The sequence below is a fragment of the Morone saxatilis genome, unplaced genomic scaffold (assembly GCF_004916995.1).
Source record: "Morone saxatilis isolate NCDOM2014 unplaced genomic scaffold, NCSU_SB_2.0 Contig14, whole genome shotgun sequence".
Lineage (NCBI taxonomy): Eukaryota > Metazoa > Chordata > Actinopteri > Moronidae > Morone > Morone saxatilis.
In genome coordinates this window covers 5,463,415-5,488,725 of record NW_023339696.1, presented here as the reverse complement: position 1 = coordinate 5,488,725, position 25,311 = coordinate 5,463,415, and the positions used below count along the sequence as shown (strand labels likewise).

General features: G+C 41.3%; 1 protein-coding gene across 1 annotated transcript in view; it reads left to right on the top strand.

The window, feature by feature from the left end:
• Positions 1 to 16,395, top strand: part of slc9a3r1b (SLC9A3 regulator 1b) — a 23,782-nt gene extending 7,387 nt beyond the window's left edge. The window contains exons 2-6 of the mRNA XM_035654463.1: positions 7,875 to 8,045; positions 10,299 to 10,452; positions 12,744 to 12,787; positions 14,794 to 14,913; positions 15,011 to 16,395. Coding sequence (XP_035510356.1) covers positions 7,875 to 8,045; positions 10,299 to 10,452; positions 12,744 to 12,787; positions 14,794 to 14,913; positions 15,011 to 15,148 — 627 coding nt within the window. The 3' untranslated portion in view covers positions 15,149 to 16,395. The remainder of the gene's footprint in view (positions 1 to 7,874; positions 8,046 to 10,298; positions 10,453 to 12,743; positions 12,788 to 14,793; positions 14,914 to 15,010) is intronic.
• Positions 16,396 to 25,311: the final 8,916 nt, after the last annotated feature.

The following is a 25,311-nucleotide window of genomic DNA, read 5'->3' as shown; positions in this document are numbered from 1 at the left end:
GGTGGGAGGGAGGGAGGGAGGGGGAAATGACTCGCTGCCGGCCCTGAAATAGACTCACCCCCTGCCGTCCACCTCCCTTCCCACTGTACGAGACAGAGACGCCATACGTTGAGTACAACCAAGACAGAACAAATTAATGTACGTTGTTGGTAATTTACATTCACTGAATGCAACCAAACTAAAGAAATGTTTGAAAATCTAAATACTTTATTTTATATAAAGTTGTTATAAGTTTTTAATTAGTAACATTTTGTTATTTGGTGGTGGTATTTTGTCAGTCGTTCTGTCGGTCCACGCAATTGGTCCAGACCGACAGCTTTAGGATGAACTTAATGTGACATTTGAGCCCACTTTGAGGTTCACATTTGTCGTCTTTCGAGTGAAATGTCTTAACAACTATTGGATTGCCTCAAAATTTGGTTCAGACATCTTTGTTCCCCTCAGGATGAATCGTAATAATGTTGGTGATCCCTTAACTTTTCATCTACCGCCATTGTTAGCTAAATTTATCCAATACTTTATGACTAAAAAACATTATACCTGCTTAAAATTTGCATGTTGCGAGCATGATAGCAATTATCTTAAATCACCACCATGCCTAAGCCTCTGTAGCATGGCCGTAGACTGTAGGATCACTTACGTCTGTAACATGTGCTCTTGCTATTTTGAGGTTTTGGTTTTGGTTCCTAAGAGCACCCTCACAGAGCCACTAGCATAGCAGACTCGTAATCTTGTTCTTATTTCTGTGGAAAACACAAATAGCGAACATACAGTACATACTATACGTAGATGAGCAGGATGAGAGACGAGCCTTCAGCAACTCATCATTTCACATTTTACATGCACTGCAAGAAATTAAATGTAGGTTTTCCACTAACAGTCGCCTCAATAATGCAACACAGCCACAAGGCACGTTTTGATTAAAGGGCATGACTTTTTCTTGAGAAAAAACTCTCAATTTCTGGCCCCTGCTAACGCCTTTGGTTCCATTGTTTTCTGCCACCTACACGCTCCATGAACAGCTGGATACAACAAGCAGGGATTGTGGAGGACTGTTTAGGAAAATGTAAAAAGAAGTCAAAGTACACAGAAGAAGAGTTACGTGCCTTACTGCTTTCTCTTAAAGGTCCAGTGTGTAAGTAATAAGTATATTTTCATTCGTATAATCACCTGAATATACAGGAATTGTTTTTTGTTTCACTCTATATCGTATATGTTACCTTAGAGCGAGCCTTTTATATTTACGGGTAATCTATAATGGAGGCCGCCATGTTGAATCGCCATGTTTCTACAGAAGCGAGGGAATTTCAAATCCTACACACTGGACCTTTAATGCATTTTCTCACGTCAAACACTGCATTTCTGTGTGTGTTTGTGTGTAAAAGATGGAAGAGAATCTGGAGTTAGAGGTTGCTGAGCTGATGCTGGTTTCAGGTCTACGGGGGTGGAGGGTCAGGGACAGAAAGACTGGCCGAGGAGATAAAACTTGTTGACTCCTTGGTTTGTTGGTGGGCTGAATGCAATCGTGATTTTAAAAGAGAAGACCGTGCAGCTGACAATCTAAAGATGGAGACTGCAGAAGACCCTTGAGGAAAGGCAGAACCTGTTTGCTCAATTTTCAAAGATCTCAAAGTGATATTGAGGCCTCTCTGGTAATCAAAACCACTCCATTTTGTCCTATCAGTGCCTGTACCCCTGCTGTGATGACTGACATTACTTTTCTATTTTCAGGCCTTCCCCTAAAGAGTCTATTGTAATGGGAACCCTCAGCAGAACCTTTTCTTTGGTGTCTTTTGTAGAGCCAGTTTGTCCCATCCTCAAATGGAAGGGGGGGACAGTAGGGTGCTTTGTTCCCCACTTCTGCCTGCCTAGCAGCTGGTCCAATGGTCCAGCTTGAAATCCAACACCCCTGTCCCGCCTGAGAGAGTGGTGCACTCCGTACACTCAAGAGGACAAAACTTGTGCTTTGCTGGTTAAAAAGGAACTAGGTTTACATCAGACATTTATTAAGTCTGCCCTTGAGACTGTTAATCTCTGTAAGAAATCTACACATGACAATCACAAGGACCGGGAGGCCAAAGATTTGTCATGTCACTGAGTAACCATGGTGCCTGGCAGTGTGTCTCTTTAGCAGTTATTCTTTATGTTGATCAAAGAGGCCGAACTCATGGGAGAGCTGACCCTCACTTATTAGAGCGACGACGGGGGGGGATTAAGTAAGCAGCAGAAGGACTAAGAACGATACAGAGAGATGAAAGAGAGGCTGCTTTAGAGGACAGATCTGCATGCACAGATCAGCTGAGTGTGACAGGTTTCTGTTGATGATTAGCAAGACTTGTGAGTTTATTGGATGTCGCTGAAAGCAGCTATTTGAATAGAGGAAGAACAGATGAACTACATCAGTGAGGTGTTTACGTAATTATACGAAATTTTAGAATGTGACCTTTTTTTGGGAGGACAAAAAGAGTGTTTGAGTCAGAGAGACGGAGCTGTGTAGGAATGACACAAGCCTACAATAATAGACGGCCTGTAGTTACACATCAGTACGCTGGCCAAGCATGGGGAAAATATGAAGTCAGGCTGAGTGGCAGACCTGCAGCCACTGGCAACTCTCTCTCTCACACACACACACACAGACTGCTCCTTCCATGCCAGAGACTGGATCGCTCGCAGCTACAGCGCTCCTCTGTCGAACAGTCAGCAGGAGAGCCTGGCAGATGCACATCTCCCGGTGGCTGAGTCAGAGGGTGGCAGCGAGCGATAAACATGATGGATTGTTATTATGGAGGTAGTTGCTTGCTTCTTAATACTCCCTGAGAGGGTTTTGAAGATGCAATTAATCTGGCTTGTCAAACACTCACCTGTGGGTACCTCGACGGCAGAAACAAAGATTACGTGCTCTTTATGTGGGGAAATATGGATGAAATGCTGACATTTAAAGGTCTAGTGTGTAACATTTAGGTAGCCCAGAACTGTAATAACTTTGGTGATCCTCTGACTTTTTATCGAGCGCCATCATCAAGTCAGATTGCTCATTTGTCCAATAGTTTGGTTTATGATTAAATACCACCAAATGACAGCCCCATCAGCTGCACTATGTTTAGTACTAATGAGCAAATGTTAGTATGATGCACAAACATGGGCCACCCCAGTTTGTTGTCAAATTAAACACATTTCTTTAGATTAATATTGAAATTAGCTCAGATAATTTAATGATCTGAAATAGGCTTATTTTATTTGAAAAAAAGATTTGGAAAATCAGAAAATGTGGAAATATATATATATATATATATATATATATTTATAGTGCCACCTTTAGATATTTATATTCAATGCTTTAACAATGTGCAACAATAATGTAATGTTTGTGAGTTAAGATATCTTAATGACTTTCGGGATTCAGGGATTCAGCGAATTCTTCCATTTTGACCCAAGAGAGTTAAATCTTCAGGAAGACAGTTCCCTAGAAAAGCGGTTCAAGGTGCCTCGAGAGAGGGCCTGTAGGTTGAACTTTGCATCGGTATCTTATCTCTTGGTTATCACTGCTTCCTGAGGAAAACCAGAACAAGGTCTAAAACAGGGTTACATCAATCTGTGAGGGGAATCTTTAAACTCTTGAGAACACATACACAAACTGTGTGCTGGAGCAGCAGATGCAGTGCGATTTGTGAGGCAGCCGTGTGACTCAGAAGTGTGTTTTGAGAATATTAACACGGGCCCTGGCATTGTTTCGCAATGATTGGTATTCAAAGCTGGGAGTGGAGATAGAAACTACACTCAGACATTAACAGCAGCAGACATTAGAGTAAAGTCAGTTCAGTAAACATAAGTCAAACAAATAATGCAGTTCTGCTTCCTACATGACATAAAATTGTTTCACTTTATTTGAACTGCCCGGTGTTACTTAACTTTTTATCCACGCAAGTCAGTGTTAATGCTGTTTCAGCAATAGTGGTCACTGTTATTTCATACTAAGCAACTTGTCATTATCTGCTGATGTTCAATTTAAAATAGAGAGTTAACAGAAATTATATCAGTGTTTTAGAGCAGTACAACTCATGATGCATGATCCAAGGAAACAATGGTATCATGATACATGTACTGTGAGACATCATATTTGTTTAATCCCAAAAAAAATGATTTTCAGCAATCATAAGCTCATCATTCCTCCCTCATATTCACAATTGCAAGTTTAGACAGGATGAGTCTGAGAGCCATGTTTATGTTGCGGGATCAGTGACAGGTTGAGCTCCTAATCCGTGTCAGATTCGCCTTGTGGTTGTGCAAACCAGCATTTCAGAGAAGCTTGTTGATGCCTGGCTTCTTTTATTAGATGTCAAACACACCATTCCCTGCTCTCTAGAGACAGTTCATCCTCTATATGCTAACTACTGAAAGCCTCCTTTCCCATGATGGGTCACTGCATGTGTGTTTTTGTGCATATGCTTGGGTGTGTTTTTGTATATAGATTTCTCTTTTAGGTCAGGAAGTTGAGCCACAGCAGAGGGAAGCATAGTGAGGGAAAATGTGTCAAAAGTTCCTGTTCAACACTTCCCTCCTCAAAGGAAAGTTTGTGTCACAGAGAAACTGTGTTAATCTCAAAATGCTATTCTTCTGGGCTGAGAGGAACATTTCACACAATAGAAACTGACTTTGATCTTAAAGTGATACTGCCCTTATAGATAAAATATTGATGCTGGGGAGGGGTCATAGTAATTGAGTGTAACATTGTGTGTGTTCAAAGTATTTGCTTGATGGTTACAGAAACTTTGTAGTGAATGTATCCAGCTGACAGTCAGCTATCAAATTACATGAGGAAGTGGAAGGTTTTCACAGGCCTGCCACAGGCTTACAACAGCCAAACTAAATCTGAGGAAGTAGATGAATTTATCTGTGTTTTCCTTTCACATATCATGTACTTGCAGATGCTTTAGGGTCTGAGAAATAGAGTGACTAGTGGAAGTATACAGAAATAATGCTGACCTCACTACACTAAGCCTATCTGTAACAAACATTTAGTTGTCACACTGTTTTAGTCCCAGCTGATTGTATGTGGAGGAGTTTCAGTTTGTAATTCACACAACGTCCCGTGAATGTTCTGTTGTTGTTCTGCTGTTGTATCTTTGATGTGTCCAGTGCAATGCCATGTTACGTTATGGAGAACGTACATTGTATTTGTTGTAATACCAGCAATGTGCAACAGAAACACAAGCATGCACGTCTGACAAGTAGTGAGTCCTCGGTTCTCCTCCTGGCTTGTGTGTGTTCAGCAGATTCCACAGATTTCAGACCCTCGTGGAGATTCTTCTGTCCTCCACTGCTCTTGGACACAAACCCTCCTCTGTTGTCCCTGCCAGAGCCTCTTGCACCCTCTCTCCCTGCGCAGGGACGCCTAACGTCAGCCAGAGCACCCGATGAGTGTCAGTGAGTCTCATGCCAAGGCTGTAGTGTGTATTGATTGCCCTCATCTGCTCTTCGTCCAATATATGAATCATGGATAGTACTTTACTGTTACATTGATTGATCGCTCCTTAATTTGTTGCATGAAATGAAAACACCTTGTAGTCTAATATGTGGCACGCACCAGGCTTCATGCACGTGATGCTTTACTCTGCCATCCCACAGCTAAAGTAGAAGATAGAAAGCTCTGTTAGTTCATTGCGGCTTCAGAGGAGGGAAGTTTAGTAATAAGAAACACTCACAGCAAACTTACAGCAGCTTAACTGACCGTTTATTAAAATAAAAGAGAAAACACAGAACTTCCCTGTTTAATCTGCGCTGTGGATTGCATGTCTTACATTTGAAGAACTGAAGGAAGGTGGTTTTATTTGAGTTTTGGGTGTAACACTTGAGAAGGTAAATGACGTGGGCAATCAAGACAACTGTTTCCAGGTAATTACATAGTACCCATTATGATGTAGGGCTCTTATCAGGAGCACATCGGATCAGCAGGCTCTTGACAGAGACGGTCACAAAGACGGCTAATCTGCATCATTCATGAGAACAGACTGCTGTTAGTTAAACATTACATTTATTATATCTGAGGAAGTGTGGAACGCTATACCTTATTTCCCATAATGCTTTTGTTTTAGATTGTTTATAGAGTATACACATATATATATATATATATATATATGTGTGTGTGTGTGTATTTAGGGTAAGGAGGGGCTGTGGTAAAGTGACAGGAGCTTAAAGGAATACATTTTAGGAAATAATCTTATTCACTTATGTCAAACTATCCTTTTAAAACCTATAAGTGAAACTGCTGCAAACTGGATGGACTCACTAATATAAACCCTGTTACCTCTGTACCCCTTCTGCTATCCTATCCTAAAAGTGTTTTAAAGTGGTCAAGGATCACCTGGATTGATAAACACACAAGTGCTGTGTGTGCAATTTACTGTTGTCACATCACATGATTTCTGGGAAATAAAGTTCCCAGTTTGAAAGCTCCACTCACTTTATTATGAGTCACCAATGTACAAAGTTTACAAAGTGTGTTTTTAAAAAGATCCATCACTGGACAAAAAGGACCTGTATCTGGAAAGATCCAATAGTATACAAGTTCATGGATCTGTATCCAGATCTGTATATTTTATCATATCTTATCATATAAAAATAAAATCTGTCAAAGATCCAGTCTGTATATAAACGTACAACCTTGGATAGTGTCCTATTTTTGTGCCTTTATTCCCGTTAATTCTGTTTGTTCTTTTTCCTAAAAGGTTTAATTGGAAATAAAATATCCTCTCATGCTATTTTTATGTACTTTCTGGAAATTGGACCAAATCAGAAAAAGTCAGAAAAGTCATGTTTTTTTTCTAAGTGCTTTACTGGGAGAAAAATAGTTCTTGAAACAACTGGCTTACGTAATACGGAGAAGTAACAGTCACTCTGGTACCAAGTTGTATATGAGAGAAAATGTTGAGTCAGGCTGCCTCAGTTATTATAAGTTAATTTATGTGCAGTGATGTTTTGAAGTAGCTTTAATCAATCAGCCTCCTACAAAGTGAGTCATTCACACTGACTTATTTGTAGAAGGTTCATTGTCTTTGAGTGTTCAGTTGACAGAGGGCGGGAGCACACGAAGAACGATGTAGAGGGAGTGTCAGGTCAGATTTGGTCACAATGACAAAGAGTATCCTGACCAGTGTTGTCTGTCCTGAGTTCTGTGGCTCCTGTATTTAACTCTGTTCACTGACCTCTTTGATGACAAACAATTTAAAACCCCTTCTGCTAAATAAAGAAACTGCTTCATCCATACAGCGGAAGGGAGGTTCTTGGTTCGAGCTTGCGTTTTTTCCTGGATGACAATACAGCTCTAACTCTTCCTGCCATCCCAGAGCGGGACTGGACGGGACAGGGCAAGGGGGAGGCGGTCAGAGGTCAACACCCAGCTTACATTGTCCTCCTTGGAGCCTGGAGTGAGCAGGGCCCGCAGACCACACCGGAACCGGTCCCTTCCTCAGGCCGACAAGGCCAGAGTTAAGTCGACTGCCTCCATCTGCCCCCTCCCCAAATTCTCCGTAGACCTTCCCAGCAGACCTCCAATCAGATGCCTTTGAGGCCCTCTTCCTTCCTGGCGAGCAGTTTGGAGTCACGTGGAGTCAAACAGCCGCCCCAGTTTACTCATGATTGTCAAAAACACACAGCACAACACATCAGCATGCAGCAGCCACCTGCATGTTCAACCTCGGCTTTATATTCATGGTTAACGAGTCACAGGAGCTCTCCGTAATCTTTGTGCCTGTTGTTCTTCCTGAACAGACACCCATGGTGGAGGTATTTTTCAGATGTTTTGGTCTATTGGTGTGTGTCACATACAGTGTATTAACATGCTGCATCTGATTTCTCTCTCCTCCGGCCTCTTCCAGGAGGCGTGCACTGAACTTCGGCCTCGTCTCTGTGTGATCAAGCGAGGGTCTAACGGATATGGCTTCAACCTGCACAGCGAGCGGGCGCGGCCGGGCCAATATATCAGAGCTGTGGATGAGGACTCTCCAGCAGAGAGGTCCGGCCTGCAGCCTAAGGACAGGATAGTACAGGTACTTTATTAAGGTCAATGCTAGACTAGACTACTGTCAGACCATTCAGGGCGGGAACTCAATATGGTGCAATAAGAGGGACATTTAGGAAAATTATTAATGGTCTTTGAAGATGACTTTCTAGTTTAGAAACTCCTTGAACAGGGTGCCCAATCTTAGTCTTATGTAAGAAGCATTAATGTACATCCTTGGCAGTTTTAAGGAAATGTACTTTTCAACTTTGTGAGAAAAAACTGATTAGAGTCCTTAGAGGTCCACAAAAATATCCATACAAATAGTGCATCCTGATTGGTCTGCCACACTTCCGCTCTAGGCAGCCTTTTTTTTTTAACTTGGATAAAAATAGAGAAGAATGTGTGGTGCCTGTAAAAGGTAGAAAACCTGTTTACTTTCCATGAGAAAAAAATGCCTTTCTAGCGCTCCACTAATTTATTTTTTGGTTACACGGTGTGAAAATGTACCCTTGTTACGTTCGGTGTAGATGTAACCTTGTAGTAGCTTCATTCGTCTTCAGTGACTGATTCTTCTGGCATTTTGTAATGTTTCAGGATTAAATATAAAAGTGACAGAAAAGTTGTGGGGGAAAGTAACTGACTACATTTACTTTTTTCTGTTTTTCAATGCAGGACTTTTCCTTGTAAAAGAGTATTTTAACAGTGTGGGATTTGTACTTTTACTTATGTAAAGGATTTGAATATTCCCCCCACCTAAGAAAATACTCTCCAATAGTGTCTAAGTGAACCTGTTCTTCTGAATACTGTACTCAGAAGTGGTCAGCTCTTTTTGCAAAGTTAACTGTGTGTTCAGAGGAATGTGAAGTGAACTAACAGCCGCTGTGTGAGGTCTTAAATCCCCCAGAGGTCTCTGGTGTGACACTGTTGTCACTGTTAGCAGCCTCACACTGGAATAATCAGCTTCGTAACTGGTCTGGGGTCTGCTCTGCCCACCTCCCCTTTTAGCGTACAATGGCCTGCAGAGAGACGTGTGTAAAAAATAAATAAATCTAAAATCACAATATGAATTACTACAAATTCTCAAAGCAGCAGCAACGTAGGAGATTCAAAATAATAATAAACTTCTCTCAAAGAGTGTCATTAAAATGTTATAAAATGATAAAAGTTAGAATAACAGTTTAAGCAAAATTGATTGCAATATGTCCTAATGTTTGAGAGTTATTTTTAGGCCGACCACAGAGTACGACTGCTATTTATTGTCCTGTAATAGATATTATAACCATAAACCTTGTGGTTTCAAAATACTTCCACTTATTATCCAGCCAGCAGAAGCAGAAACAACTCACAATGAATATCTTTGACTCATTCAGTGTAATACACTTTTTTTAAACACATGGTCAAATCAGAGCGGTGGCATGTCCACTGATGTGGGCAATCATTCATGCCTCCCTTCACTTTAAGACACATAAAGTATAACAACTAGAGGCAAATGAAAAGGAAGAATCAGAAGAGAAGGAGGACAGAAAGAGGACAGGGGGATTAAAAGTACCACACAGTTCTGGGTTCGTAAGAGTGTCTAGGGAAGGGTTTGCAGTCCCCCAAAGGGCCCCAGACAGCCACGCCACCCACTGAGGAGCGGGGCTTTGTGGGGAGCGGACAGCCATTGTTACTGCTGTTACTGGCCAAGCAGCTATTGTCCAGCTTCCTCTGTGGGACTGGCTTACACATGCAGGTCCACCCTATGACCTAAGCACAAACACGCACACACACACATACACACGCCCTTCAAGACATTTCTCACATGGTTTCCCATGGTGATTTTATCCCAGTACGCTCAGCTGGTGTGGGAGGGAGCCACCTGACATGTTGAGTTACTGTATACCAGAGAGTTAAAGTACAGCTGTCACGCAGTCAAGTACCACATAACATGAAAACATGGATAAAAGTTGATTTAAAGCACAAACTAAACCAAAAAAAAATCATAACTCCGGGGGGCAGCAGGCTGTTGCGCACGTTGTGACGATTGTTTTGCAAGTTAGTGGTTGAAAGAATGTTTGTGTGTGCAGGCGTACGTGCATTTGCGCGAGGACACACAGGATTTCCTGCCCTGGAGCCTCTGGCAGACGTAGTGATAATATTGAGAAAGAAATCCTGACTAAAAACAGTTTGTTCACTTCTCAGTGGGAACAGACGAGACAGCCCCGAAGAAAAAATAGAAACAATAAATACTTCTTTTTTTTATTTTGAAGGATTTCCAGCCATGGTACAAGTTTAAAAAATAATCTCTTTTTCTCCTTAGGTGAACGGTGTGTCTGTGGAAGGGAAGATGCATTCAGAAGTAGTGGCTGCCATTAAAGTTGGCGGGGATGTGGTCCGTCTGCTGGTGGTGGACCCCGACACAGACGCCTTCTTCAAGAGGTGCCGGGTGACCCCCACCTCGGATCACCTCACCGGTGAGAGGACAGAGTGAATGACCGCTATTAGCCCGTAATGTTTTTCTCCAGGTTCATTGTCCCTTATAGACAGTGTTGTAGACGCTAGACGTTGCCTCCTCATGTCCTCCTCTCAGTCCCGCCAGATTTAAAGTCTGGCACACAGTTTCTTGGCTCTGCTTTCCTTATCTCCTCCTTTAATTCTTCCTATCTCTCACTATATCCTGCATCCTTTTTTTTTTTAAATTTCTCTCTCTGCCAAGAAACGCAGACAAAGACGCTTAGCCGCTTCCTGCCCCCCACCTCATGTTGATGCCCCGTGGAGAAAGTTAATCTTTTAGACATAAATAGATCAGATCAGACGGATCAGAGTCAGACTGAGTAACACTGTTGTTTGTGGGAAGGCTTAAATACAGATCCCTCTCTCACAAAAGTTTAATATCACATTGCAAACAAAACAAAACATCACAACAAGGTCGACTTTCCAATTTTCTGGACGTTTCAACTTTTAAACTCCAGTTGTCATGGAGATGGTTCGGTTGTTATCTTTTATAAATATGAAATTGAAACATATTGGTAATGACTATCAGCTGATGAAGGCCACAAGATTCGGCTCCAGAAAAATTTCCAGCAAGGGGATAATTGTCTAGACTTTTTTGTCAAACTGCTATTTCAAGGACAGTAATGAACCTTCAAGCCTTAAGTAAATGGATAAATGACTGATCTCCGATATGGTCACACCCAGGGAGCTGTAGGGAACCCCAGTGCCTGCCTACCCAAAACGTGTAACTTAACTTAAATCAGTTCCTGGATACGCTACCAGCAGCGCCACCCAGGGGGGCCTCATATACAGTCTAGATCTAGTTTCTTCTGCTGTTTGAGAGGCCTTTCATCCCATAGCCACGATCCCTTAGGCATGGTGTGTCGTGTGTGATGTGTGTGGGGGGGGTGTGTGTGTGTGATGTGTGCTTGGTGTATGGCTGTGTCGTGTGTCTGTCCTGTGCTTGGCCAAATGCTGAGTGCCAGCTCCTAACACCCAATGAGACCCCTCATGTAACGGCAGCATGGTAGCTGCCAGCTATTGGCATGGCAAACAGACGGTCCAGGGGGCAGGGGGTGAGGATGCAGTCCGCTCCTGTACCGGCAGGAAAGCGGAGGAATGCGATTCTGTATTTTGTTTTTTGGGGATATTGCGAGATATCGACACATGTTGTAAGTGTTGATGGTTTGAAAGAGTTCTCGCGGGCCGAGGTCTCATAATAGTTGATTATTTATACATTAAAATATATCTAAAGCTAGTAAGCACAGGAGTGACATGTCTTATGTTGTGTACTTATTCTTGCGAAAGAAATACGATTGAAAAGGGCAGATGTTTCAAATAAATTTTCCGTGCTAAACCGTTCCAGTGTTCAGTCAAGGAATTAAGAATAATATAATCGGCCTACAAGGAGAGAGATTTTCAGTGAGGTGTTGCCCAGGTAAACGTGCCGGCACAGTTCACATGGGCTGGCCGATCAGCAGGAGCAGCCTGCGCCTACGAAATTCGGACTCCTTGACATGCACACACACACACACACACACACACACCCACTCACACACACACACACACACAACCCCTCTCTGAGCTGCCCGGCTGGCCAGCAGCTTTGTTTGGTTTCCAAGGCGCTCGGTCCAAGTGGCCTCTCAGGCTGGAGTTGGAGCTGTATTCGGACTTGGAGAGGCTCCTCTCAGAGTCAGGGACACAAACGCACACACATAGACACACACTCACACACACACAGGACCTGAGGAGGACTCGAATCTCAGATTAACCCTGGAGGAGCAGCTGCTATCTCCAGTAATAATCATCATTAGCTTAAAAACAGTTTTCTGCTGTGCAGAGGATCAGAGGGATGGAAGGTAAGGGATGTGTCGGACCTCTGTGATGACGTCTGTCTGCAGTTACCACCTCTCAAAAACACCTTAGTGCATTTTTATGAGAAAAAAGACAGAGGGGAAATGTTCCACTACAAGTATTGGATATGTAGAGGGTTTGTGGATTTATCTGAGGAGGAGGAGGAGGATGAGCACGATCTTGTAGAAGATGAACCTTGTGTGAATAATAGATGATCTGCTCATACCTGTGCTATGTAATAGAGTAGGTGTTGGTGGAATGAAAGGTGAGCTGCAGAAAGACTCTTGATCTAGCAGAGTGGAGCTCTCTGCTCTGATGGTGCAGGACTGGGACTGAAGGACTGCAGACGGGGAAAGACTGAAAGAGTTGAGTTTTTTGGAGCCTGTGGCTGATTCTTGTGTCATTTTTATGCCTACAGGTCCACTTCCGGAGCCTGTCATTAATGGAGGGATGGAGGAGAAGGTAAGATTCACCAGCAGTGTACTGCTATCATTTTGTTTTAGAGCAAAGCTAAAAGCGGGATTTTAACTTTAAAAAGCTGTCGGTCTCCCACAGCAGCAACTTCCCTCTTCACCGATGCAGCCTCTCCTTCCTGGCAGAGGGGAGAACAATAATAGTTCAGCCTTATGCTTTGAACACTCTGTAGCTCCTCGTGTGGCACTCGCAGCCAAGGTCGAACAGCATTTGAAAGAAACACGCAGCATTTTCTCAGTTATAGTTTGCCACATCAGAGAATTGAGTTATTAATCACAGAGACGTGTACTGAACGAGCTTTCCTGTGATTGTCTAAACATTCTGGTGTTCATTGTATGGTATTATGTGGAAAACTCCACCCAGCCAGCGCTCCATTAACTTTAAATTATTTGAAAGTGTTTGAGCAAGGACAGATTCTGTGTACAAAATAAAAATAATCCAATAGATAAAGTTGCTTGTTTGTGTTTTATGAAGTATTTGGGCGAGACACACAGGCCACTGCTCAACATGCACCCACTCACATGCTCGAGGGAATAGTTCGACATCTTGGGAAATACGCTTATTTGTTTTCATGCAGAGAGTTAGATGAGAAGATTGATACCACTATCATGTCTATACGGTTATATATTAGCTTAGTTTAGCATAAAGACTGGAAACAGGGGGAAACAGCTAGCCTGGCTTCGTCCAAGGGGATGTAATCCACCTACCAGCAGCTCTGAAGATCACTAATTAACACATTATATATTTTTTGTGTAACTGTGTGAACGTGAAGCAAATTTTGATGCAATTTGCATAATACAGAGAGAGGAGGAAATGGAGAGAGACTTATAATGAACAGATAAACAGCAGTTAGCAGCAGTTAAAGTCACATGAATGATGCAAATCTGAACACACCTTCAAAACAACTGATCAGCTTTTTACAGGGGTTATGTGCCTTTATTACTTATAGTACTTTATTTTGATTTTGGTAAATGCATTTTGTTATTAATGTTATCCTCTCCACCAGAAAGAGAATAAGCATATCCCGCCCCCCCCAAAAAAAAAAAATAAAAAAATGAAATCCTGTTTTCCTAACCTCTTCTTGGTTGCTAGTACCATCACAGGAATGCTTTTTGAGGGTCTCTCAGGTTACCTGAGTTTCTAGTTCCCAGGCGGACACACTAGACTTTTATGTAAATCAGTGTTCAGATCAGATAGAGATAATTCCAGACTTGTATGAAAACACCAGAACACAAACTACTGTACCGACTGTGGCTGCCTTCCGCTCAGGCATTTGGCCAAGTATGCAAATTGAAGCTTCACCGGGCTTCCCGTTACTCAGGAACTGTATGTGTAGCAGTGAAGTTACATGTTCCACATATTGTTGCATAACTGTTACTCATTAAAAGGTTGAAGTGCTAAGAGGGAGGGGCAGAGGTCAGGGAGAAGTCATCTTTAAAGGCTGGTTTGTTAAAAAATCCTTCAGTATGAGCAGGTTTTACTGGCTTTATTTAGTGAGCTGAAGACACGAATACTGATAACTGCAAAAAGCTATTCAAACACAAAGAGTTTCTCAAATTTCACCACTATTACAAAACAAATTTTAAATTGCTTTTGTTGATTCTGTGACCTTCTCCTCACCCACAGATACTACTGTTAAATAGATGTCATTAGTAATTCCCAGATCAATACATTAACAGTATAACTGCTAAGAAGGAAGCTTAGAACTCCACATTAATTGGTCTTACTTTGTACTTTGTGCTTTATAATATTTTGCTTTTTGCTGAACTAATTATGTGTTAGAGAAACATGTTTGACAATGTCAAACTTCTAAGGCAAATTTATGATCCAACTCAAATCCAAGGCTGCCCCCATGTGGTGGGATCTGGTATTGCACTGTGGTTTTAAAAAATAAAAAGGGTAATCTCAATCACACTTTGAAACAGGTCACTTTTCACCTTGACTATATATTCAATGGTTTGTCAGTCTATTTAATGATGTGTTTGTGTTCCCAGGTGAATGGCAGAGGGGCCATAGAGGCACAGAGGGACTCAAAGCTGTCAGTCAGTCCTTCTCCATCCAACGCCTCGTCCAATGCCTCGCTCACAACCCCGCCCACAAACACCCCACCTGAGGTACGTCACAGGAAATGTTTATCAGCTTTCAAAAGACAGCAGGTTCTCGCCAAAATATGTTGACGTTTTTCTTTCTTTTTTTTTCTTCATTACTCAGGGTTTCATTGCAGATGCCATCCCAGCGCTCAACCTGTCCCTGCAGCAGGTAAAAGAGCTCGCCCACCAGAAACGCTCCAACAAGAGAGCCCCGCCCATGGACTGGACCAAGAAAAATGAACTCTTCAGCAACCTATAGGGCCCCTCAGCTCACCTCTCACACACACAGATTTTATAGGGATTCTTTTCTTACAGAGACATCAGCGACATTTTTTTATTGTCGTGACACTAAAATAATTTTTTGTTTAACTATTGGCTGCAGACAAATTTGAGCCCTTCTGTATTCTTCTTATTATTAGTCTTCATGTTATTATAATCCAGATATTATACTGTATATGTATAATGCTACTAACAAGAAAGATGCATATGCCAATGAAAGAGAACTGGACCATGTTGAAAACGAGTGTGTGTGTGTGTGTGTGCGTGTGTGCGCGTGTGTGTGCGTGTGTGTTTGTGTGTGTGTATGTGTTTGGACCCTGACAGTCCCTGCTGGCCAGAGTCTGGTGCCTGTGGAAATATGTTTAATGACCCGCTCCTCCGTCAGCTCATCTATCTTTTAAAAGTTTATACTAACATTTAAAAAGTTAAAGTGTCTTCTGTTAGATCGACAACGGGACCAGCTACGTTGAACCAGCCTGACAATCAGTTCCTCTTTTATCTGTTTATCTCGTTTATTAGTTTGTAGGGATCAAACATGGACTGAATTAAATTCACTTTCAGGTCATTTATTGCATGAATGTTTGTATCTGTGTAGATTACACTTTAAATGTAAGAACCCTTTTTTTGATATTTAAGAAATCATCACAAAATAAGGCATTGCTTTTCCTCATAAAATGATTTCTAACATGAATCTCCTTTTGGGAATCCTGTTTTCAAAATACTTACTGATGGCTTTAAACTGGAAAGAACTGTGTTTAAAGTGGGTTCTCTTATTATGTGTGTATATATCAATATGTATATGTTTTAAATTTTTGACAAATTCCACCTCTCTGAAATGAATTCATTAATCGTGTGTATCCACGAATACCTGATATCTTTTATTAAATGTGAACTACAGTTTATTATGAGTAACTTATAACGTCCTTGCTTCGCCATCATGTCCACTGTGAATGGCTCTTCGGTTCACATTTTGAGCAAATGGGATATTTTTATTGCTCTGTGAAGTTTTTACACATTTCTATCAATGTCTTAAAAACAGTAATTATGTAACTTTGAGATTATGTATTTCTAAAAAATGTCTGCGCTTTACTAGATTTTATGCATTTGTCCAGTATTGAGAACAGTGATGATTTTTCAAATTGAATGAATTATATGAAGAGTTTTTTGTAGCTTGTGTAAGCAGTAAGAGGTCATTTCTATACTGTAATAAATCAGTCATCAAAACAACATTATTCACTGATGTTGGTTTTTATTCAGTTAGGTGAGAAGAAATAAAAATCTCTAATGTGACCCAGTTGGGTTTTTTGCTCAATAATGGAGGACCACAATGCAAATAAGTTATTTTTCTAACTTTTTTAAAGTTATCCTCCACATTTTTAATGAATATGCATGAATTCGCTGCATATATTTAAGATGTGACAAAATTAAAAAGGCAGAGAGGAAAATAGTGAAACATTACATACAGAATGTGGCAATGATATTGTGATGAACAACTGACAGTGTCGTATTATATCAGAACTTGCTCATGTTTTTATCAATCAATAATGAGGCCAATATGGCACATTAAATATATGTAGTATATTGGTGTATACTACACTGTATATGCAATTAAAAGCATTGCATGGCGCCTGGATAGCTCCTTACTGTCATGGGTGTCATCACCTCTCTCTTACTTTACTCTGCACATGAGCCGGTGCAGTTATACAACGCTCTGTCTTTTAATAATCCAAACATCCAACTGACACAAGTTTGTCCTTTACTGTGCTAGCATGTTTGCCACTATAGCAGCTATAATCAATATTTGTATATTGATTGGAGGATAAGGATGACATGAATACTTGTAAGGTTGTTTGTAAGGTTCGGCTCTGCAGTTACTGCCAGTTGCATCTTTCAGCTGATTGTTTTCGTTTTGTTGCCCGGTGGCAGACATTAAGAATAACTATACAGAAATAGCCAGTGCTGTCGCTGATGGTCTTGTTTATGTATGTAGGTCATAGAGGCATCAGTATTACAATGAGATTGTTTCATAACCAGTTCAAAACTCATTGTTATACCTTTAAAGGTGATAGCATGTTAATGTTGTGTTCACAGTTTGTTTCCACTGACCCCAGGTGGCCAAAAAAATAGTTACTGCAGGTTTAAGGTGTAAATCAACGTTGATTCACACAGGACTCCCACTGCTGCTGCACTGATCTCTGAACCGTTTGACTCATCTATTATAGGCAAAAAGATCTTTACTGATCTGTGATCCAACAAGTTGAAACCCATAGAGAACAGCACAGGAGCAGTTTTCTGTACTCTGTGATTCACTGAACACCAAAGGCTTGTTCAAACAGTTTTATTTGATATTTAATCCTCAGCGGGTTATGGGGACTGCTTCCTCTCTGTGGAGTCTCCTCATACAGTTATAAATGAAATAGCCTGAAAAACATCATCACTCACTTTGACCCTTTAATTTACTGTGTTATTGTCATATTTTATTAGTCCCTCCTGCTTGCCCTCAGCCTGTGTTGATATTTATTTTTTACAGGACACTTAGAGACTCTTCTGCCCTCCAACATGTCACTCTGTCTCCAGCAGCTGTCTCTTCCTAATGGCCTTGACCTTTCTGCTCCTCCACTCTCCTTCTAGCCCTGCCATCATTATCACAGCTCACTGTCACACTCTGTGCTGCTCACTCTGTGTCTCGGTGGGATGATTAACATAATTGGACTTTATGACATTGATGGACATCAGGGGGAAATGGGGTAAAACAGTGACTCGGCATAGAAAGATAATAATAAAGATGATGGTTGATATAATTGGCTATAATGGGAATTCTTGTAAAGATGGCACAGCAGTGTGATTGTGATAATAATTGTAAGGATGATGTTCAATAACTTCAAAGCTAGAGATAATGATGATGAAATTTAACATTGGGGCTGTTCATTTGTTGTGTGTATATTTTAAGCACATCTCATTTCCATTCTAGTACATATTGACAGTAATCACAGGTCATCCAATGTTAAAGACATTTTGGGAAGCACACTTAGCCTACTCATTTTCTCGTGATATCTCGTGTTCGTACGGTAAATATGAAGCTACAGCCAGCTATCAGTTAGCTTAGCACAAAGACTGGGTAAACACCAATCTTTGTATAGAGCCAGAGAAGCTGTTTCCCCCTCTTTCCAGTCTTTGTGCTAAGTTAAAAGGCTGCTAGCAGTAATATTTACTGTACAAGCATAATATTGGTAATAATCTTCTCATCTAACTCTCAACAAAGTGAATTTGCGTATTTCCCAGTAATACTATACACCGATTCCGTCATCACATTATGAGCACTGACAGGTGAAGGTGAATAACACTTGGATGTATCTGGTGTATCATGGCTCCTGTCAGTGGGTGGGATAATTAGGAGCAAGTGAACATTTTGTCCTCAAAGTTGATGTGTTAGAAGCAGGAAAAATGGGCAGCGTGAGGATTTGAGCGACTTTGACAAGGGCCAAATTGTGATGGCTAGACGACTGGGTCAGAGCATCTCTAAAACCAGGGTGCCCTGGTGGTCATAATGCTATGGCTGATCAATGTATATGAAGTTATTGATATTTACTGCAATAAAGCTCATCAATTCTCACTTTTCTTAAACCAAAATTACCTGATTTTTAATTAAAAGGCTACTCAGGCTCGAAAAACACTGTGTCCTAACATGTTCCCATATTCCAACCAGTAGATCCCTCAATAAAGCCCTACCGCTATCGGATTTTTTTTCAAACTTTCAGATACATAATAATAATACATAATATAGACAGTATTATAACTTTAAACTTTAAAGAGGAACTGGTTTTACTCATCAAAGTCTGTTTACACATCTTAGGGAGCACTATTACATTTTAAAGCCAGATTCAAGAGTCAGTTGAATCTGAAGACTAAAGTTTCGGTGTGAGGACCTCTGTAGGCCTCATCTCTGCTTGAGGCCAGCGGCTCGATTTTGATCCTTTTTTATTCATTGTCCATCGTGAGTCTGACAGTGTTTTAGTGAGTGCAATACTGTAAGTGGCATACTCGTACTACTTGTTACATACTTGTAACACTGGACATTTAATTCATAGATGAAAGAGGTTCACTGAGCTTTTTCTGTTTCAAACTCACTGCACACTTTAAAGCAGTGTGTGTGTTTGTGAGAATTGATCCGTATTGTTCCCTGCAGGCATGTGCTGCTGCCAAGAGTGAAATGTTATAAATAAATATTCTTTTCAAAAAGGAAGTACACTACATACCGTTTTTATACATTTTACAGACGGCGTGTTATTGTTATGTCATCTCAGTCGCTTATTACAGTCCAACCAGATATAAATCACATTATCAGTTTCCTCACAGCAACTGCAGACGCAGCGAGCTCAACTTCGTGTCTCTCCTTTTTGCTGCATTAGCACATGAGACAAAATGATGATGATACTGTATGAAGGAGGATGGGGGATGGTGATAATTAAGATGATGAGGGGCAGGTGCGGGTCGTGCACTGGACCTTCACAGCTTAGGTGCAAACACGGCCGGTTGCTAGACGACCGTGTCTACCGGGGGGTCCTTGTAAGGCCTGGAGCTGGGGTGAGACAAGGGGTCGACACAACTCTACCTTCAAACCCCACAGCACGCTAAAAATAGACCAGGGGTGTGTGTGTATGTGTGTAAAAAAGACTGTGGAGAAAATGACAGACAAAAACAGAGATACATGGAATAAGTGACACCAAGTGTACGGAGAAGGGTGGAGGAGAAGATTTGGGGAAGGTGATACAGGCCAATGAATGAAGGCGAAGTGTGACGCATTAGCCGAGCGGTGCGTAAAGCTGCTGTAATACGAGCTTTTTTTGATCCGTCTTCTCCGAGAAAGCTTCATCCCCTTCTGCCTTACGTTCGCTAATGCACACACACTCGCTCACACACACCCCAACTCCTTTTATAAAAATACCCAAGGACAATCCTAACTATTAATAGGAAGTGTTGTCAACTGGCTCTGGAGAAATGAGACCTTCTGTTCAGCTAACTATTTTTGCCGTCCTTTGTAGCCGTGACCCTTTACACTGTCAATTACATTCATTTTCCAGATTATTAAAGACAATAACAACTGGTTTTTATATATACATTAATCCTAAATGTTGTGTCAGAATATCTCAAGAATTACCCCTGGAAAAACTTACTTTTATGAGCAAATATTATGATTCATTATAGCATTAAAATACTTAATCTTCTCACAGGTAGTCCATTTTCATTTCCTAAAGGGACGGGGCCAATGTTTTCCTCTCTGAGTGCCCATCATAGACTCCCACTGAGAATTGTTCCAGAGCGGCAGTGATGGACTCAGTGTTATATTATTTACTTGGCTCCTCTTTCAGCACTCGGCTCTTTTGGTTCCAGCTCTGGAGCGGTAATCGAGCTCCACGCATACTGCAGGTGATTTATAGGGCCCGGGGTCGTCGTCTGACTGTATGTACGCACACAAGTCAGCTACTGAGGTTGTTTGCTACTTGGGTAGCATACAACATTTGTCACTGGTTTATGAGACGTGTTGAAACTGCTTGTACATGACAGAATTTAAATATTTAAACCTACAAACATGTACAATCATATTTTCATGCTTTGTTATGATTGGGATGGTAGTATGTAGACTTTTAATATTTTTGTGTAAGCTTATAGTCTACTGTAGATGATGAAAGATGCTCTCTTTACTGTTCAATATTTTTATATGTTGATCTACATTTGTTGCTTTAGACCAAAACCCCTTTCTTTATCTACGCCTACCATTCCCATTTTTACACAGCACTACGCAGTTTGCAATGATAACGGTGGCAGATTTACTACTCGAAAGTCTTCATAATTTTACAAACAACAGGTCCTTGATTTTGGACAGAGGTTATAAAGGTTAAAAAACAAAACAAAAACAAAGCAGCTTCTCATTTCTAGCCGGGGATGGCCAATTTTGATAGAGGTCGCTGGCAGAAACTATCAATTGTAGCTAATTACACTAACATTAGCTTCATGAGTTGGTTGTAAACGATACCTCCTCAAGTATTTGTTTCAAATAGGGACTCTCAAATATGCACTTGATGGCTACATACATGATATTGTGCTAAAACTAACACACGCCCAAGCTAAAAGTTAGCATCCTCAGCCGCTGATGATCCAGGACGAGAAACCACTTAGCTTTGACATGCTAACGTTAGCACCTTACTGTAAATGGTTAGACAAACTTTCTTTTCACTTTTTATCTTGTGTTTTTGTTTTGGAGAAGGTCAAATAAAAAGTTACCACCCACTAAACTCACAGATATCTTCCTCACTATGGCCCCATAAACAGGACTATGGTATGTGGAGAAGCTGTGCCTAGTTACGGTTGCTAAGCTGTGATTGGACAATCACTGTTGTTGAGGGAGGAGTTTGGTTAACAGTCAGTTGAATCTTAAATGAGTTATCAGAAAGGACCCTCTCGGAAACATTACGGTGTGTGTGTGTGTGTGTCTGTGTGTGTTTGTTAGTGTGTGTGTGTGTGTGTTATTTCGTTTGTGTAATTGCTATTGACAAAATGAGAATGCAAATATTGATTACCACTTCATAAATAATTACTAAACCTCTCTACAAAGACAATTAATCAATCCTCCGATTGATGATTACTTATACTTATTATGGTGTGTGTATGTGTGTGTATGTGTATGTGTGTGTATGTGTGTGTGTGTGTATGTACCCCAGGAATAGGGCTTGGGATGGGACAGCACTTAAAGCTTAACACCATTCTAGCTAAACACCTGTCATACACACACACACACACACACCCTTGCATTTGAGCTCACATTTGGATTCCCACACACACACACCTGTCTGATACATACCATAGACTCTGTCCGCATGTCTGTCTGTCTGTCTGTCTGTCTGTCTCACACTCACACTTGAACGTACTGTGACATGCTCAGAAATGTTGACACTTGTGCCTGCAAGGTCACATTTCTGTATTCTCTCACATGGCTGCTGCTACACTTGTTTTTCTGATTACAGCCTGCATCCAATACAGCAGACAGCCTCTCACAGACATTTCTGGTGGGCCGGGTTTGTGTGTGCGCCACAGAGATATAAGTTCATATAATCCACCAATCAAATGTAAGTCAACTGAACCTGCAGCTGGTGCATCTTTAAGTACTCCTCAGCCTGCTTTCAATCCATAAATTACCTAAAGATATGACAGGGCAGAACAAAGAGTCTGCCACAGCTGGTCAATAAAATACAAGCAAATAGGGTGATAAACACTGGTGGCCACTGAGCTCTCTTGTCCTCCGCAACCTCTCTCTCTCTTGACTTCTCCATAGTGGACTCCCTCATCTTTCTCAACACTCATCTGTCATCCTGTCATCGCTGCTGTTTCTCCAGCCCCGTGCACCCAGTCTTTCCCAGCCTGCCCGAGCTCAGGCCCATATATGGCGGGGCCATCCGGCAGGGGAGCCACAGGGTTAAATATACTCTGAAGCTCCAAGAATGCCACACGCCTCCAACTAACCTGCCAGAGAGAGATGCACCACAGAGAAGAGGGGATTTAACACACACGCACAATGGGCACATGTGCTCATTGACTCATTAGCATAAGCATTTTCTGCTAAAATTCTTACAAAATGAAATCCTGTCTATGAGGAGCCTTTAGGAATGTTAAAACTATAACAATACGGACAGGTTTTCCCCATTAAATAGACACCAATCATATAGCAGGAGGTGCAACTGGGAGAAGTTAGAGCCGTGGAGAAAAGTAATGTTTACACTTTTTATCACACTTGCACTTGTACTACTTTACCTAAACTACATATAAAAATCCAACCCAAGACAATACGTTTTGTGGCTGCATCTAGGGACGTAGTACAAAATTCTGGACCCTGTACATTGGGACTCTCATTCCCGTGGCGTCAAATACCAACGTTTTGTCGCGCTCCTTGGTGTCACCATACAGACCCACAAGGTACCCTTAAGCATCTGTTTGAGATGCAGTCTTGGCATCTTGACGACAATTTGAAATAAGGCTCTGTAAGTGTGAACAGCACTTGTTTATACACCACAAGTTCAAATTGAAGGTCCAATCCCAAAGAATTTGAGGGACTAAAGAGATTATTTATGTATTATTATGTAGAATTAGTGCCTGTTAGGCAACATACACCTGATATCAGTAGTTTGATATCATTTGAAATGAAAGCGAAGGCACACTTCTTGAGAATACATAAATCAAAGAGATCTGAATGTGCAACACAAGCAGTGCAGTAGCTGGTACGGAGCCATTTATAAAAGACTGGACAGCCCTCTGTAAACAAAACCACAACACAGATCTTGGAGACACGGTGCAGAGTGTGTATATATAGGTGTGTTTGTGTGTGTGAGCATATGTGTGTGTCTTGGGTGGTGTTGGCTGTGCTTCATTGCAAAGCCCAGATCTTCTAAGGAGGAAGTGGCTCTTTAACAGTTTCTCATCTCTCCTTGGACAGAGAGAAAGTGGAGCGGGGGGGGGGGCCCTCAGCCTGAGATTTGGTGACATAACAGAGCAACACGAGAGCCTGGAGTGTGTCCTCACTTTATTTTCTCAGGGACACACTTACTTAAGAGAGCGCCTAGCCTTGGTTTACTTCCAGGGACAGTTTTCAAGGCACGTGGCAGCAAAGTGAAGAGGGTGGAGGAGCGGACAGGAATCATGAGCTGGTGAAACAGAGAACAGGGAGATTTCTGGCGGGAGATGGGAGGATATTCACACGTATGACCTGGAATTTAATAGGTACTATTGTAAAAGCTACCAGAGCACATCCCAATGAGAAAAAGAGTGTGAATGACGTGAACACACAATTTTTTGATCTATAGATAATAGGAGACTTTAAAGGACCAGATTTAATGGTAACTAGTGGGGAATGAATATATATAATACAGCTCAGCCTTCCCAAATGTGTATGTAAAACTGTGGTGGCCTCAAAAAAACACAGAAGGTCCTATCTAGAGCTAGTGTTTGGTTTGTCGTTCTGGCTACTGTAGAAAAACATGGCGGACTCAATAGAAGAAGACCCACTCCCTCTGTAGATAAAACAGCTCATTCTAAGGTAATGAAAACACAAAACTTAAAGTTTTCAGGTGATTATACACTAATGAAAACATACTTCTGAATATTATATCTCCATTTCTGACATAATGAGACATAATATTTATTTTGTACACACTGGACCTTTACGACTACCACTGACTACACTTACATGCACTGCTGGCTGCCCATTAGCTTACCTTAGCATAAAGACAGGAAACAGGGGGAAAGCCTAGCCTGGCTTGGTCCAAAGGGAACAAAATCTGAACACCAGTACGTCTAAAGCTCATTTGTTTAACATTTACAAGCCAACGTGTAAAAAACACAATTTCTCCATTTTCGTGAGGGGTTATTTGCTGGGCTATTTCTTGGCTGAGTGAAGTAACTTTCTGGAGTCTCCACTGGTTGCCTGGCAACTGGTCAGAGCCAAAGAAATAGTCTGGCACATTACCCACCATAAAACAGCAACATTGTTATTTTGCATTGTTTTACATAACAAATAAATTAGCTTTACAAGCGCTGGTAATCAGATTTTGTTACTTTTGGACAGAGCCAGGCCAGCTGTTTCCCCATGTTTACAGTCTGTATGCTAAGCTAAGCTAACCGGCTGTTGGCTGAGGTATATGCTGATCTAACTCTTTGCAAGAAATTAATTTGTCATATGTCAAAATGTCAAACTATTCCTTTAATGCAGTTTTTCTGTCGATAAAACTGAGGATTTTGGTCATGCAAGCTAGCTATTGTAGATTTACGGATCTATGGAAGAAAGGGTGAAGTAACAGCAAGTTGAAAAGTGATGATTTTAATACGTAGTAGTGCAAATTAAACACTCTGTTACTGGCAAAACGTTATAATTTGCACCTGATGGGAAGAATAATCACTTAATTACATTCTCTGCGAGGTCCATCTATGTTAATGACAGTAATGAATTCTGATTATTGACCAAAAACGTGCACTCTGGAGTAATTACACTAATGAAGCACCTTATCTCTCTAAGCTGATGGCTAACAGTAATCCATTTATAAACACGCATGCCCTCCTTGATCTAACCTTCAAGCCTCAGTGTAGCATCTAGGGGGG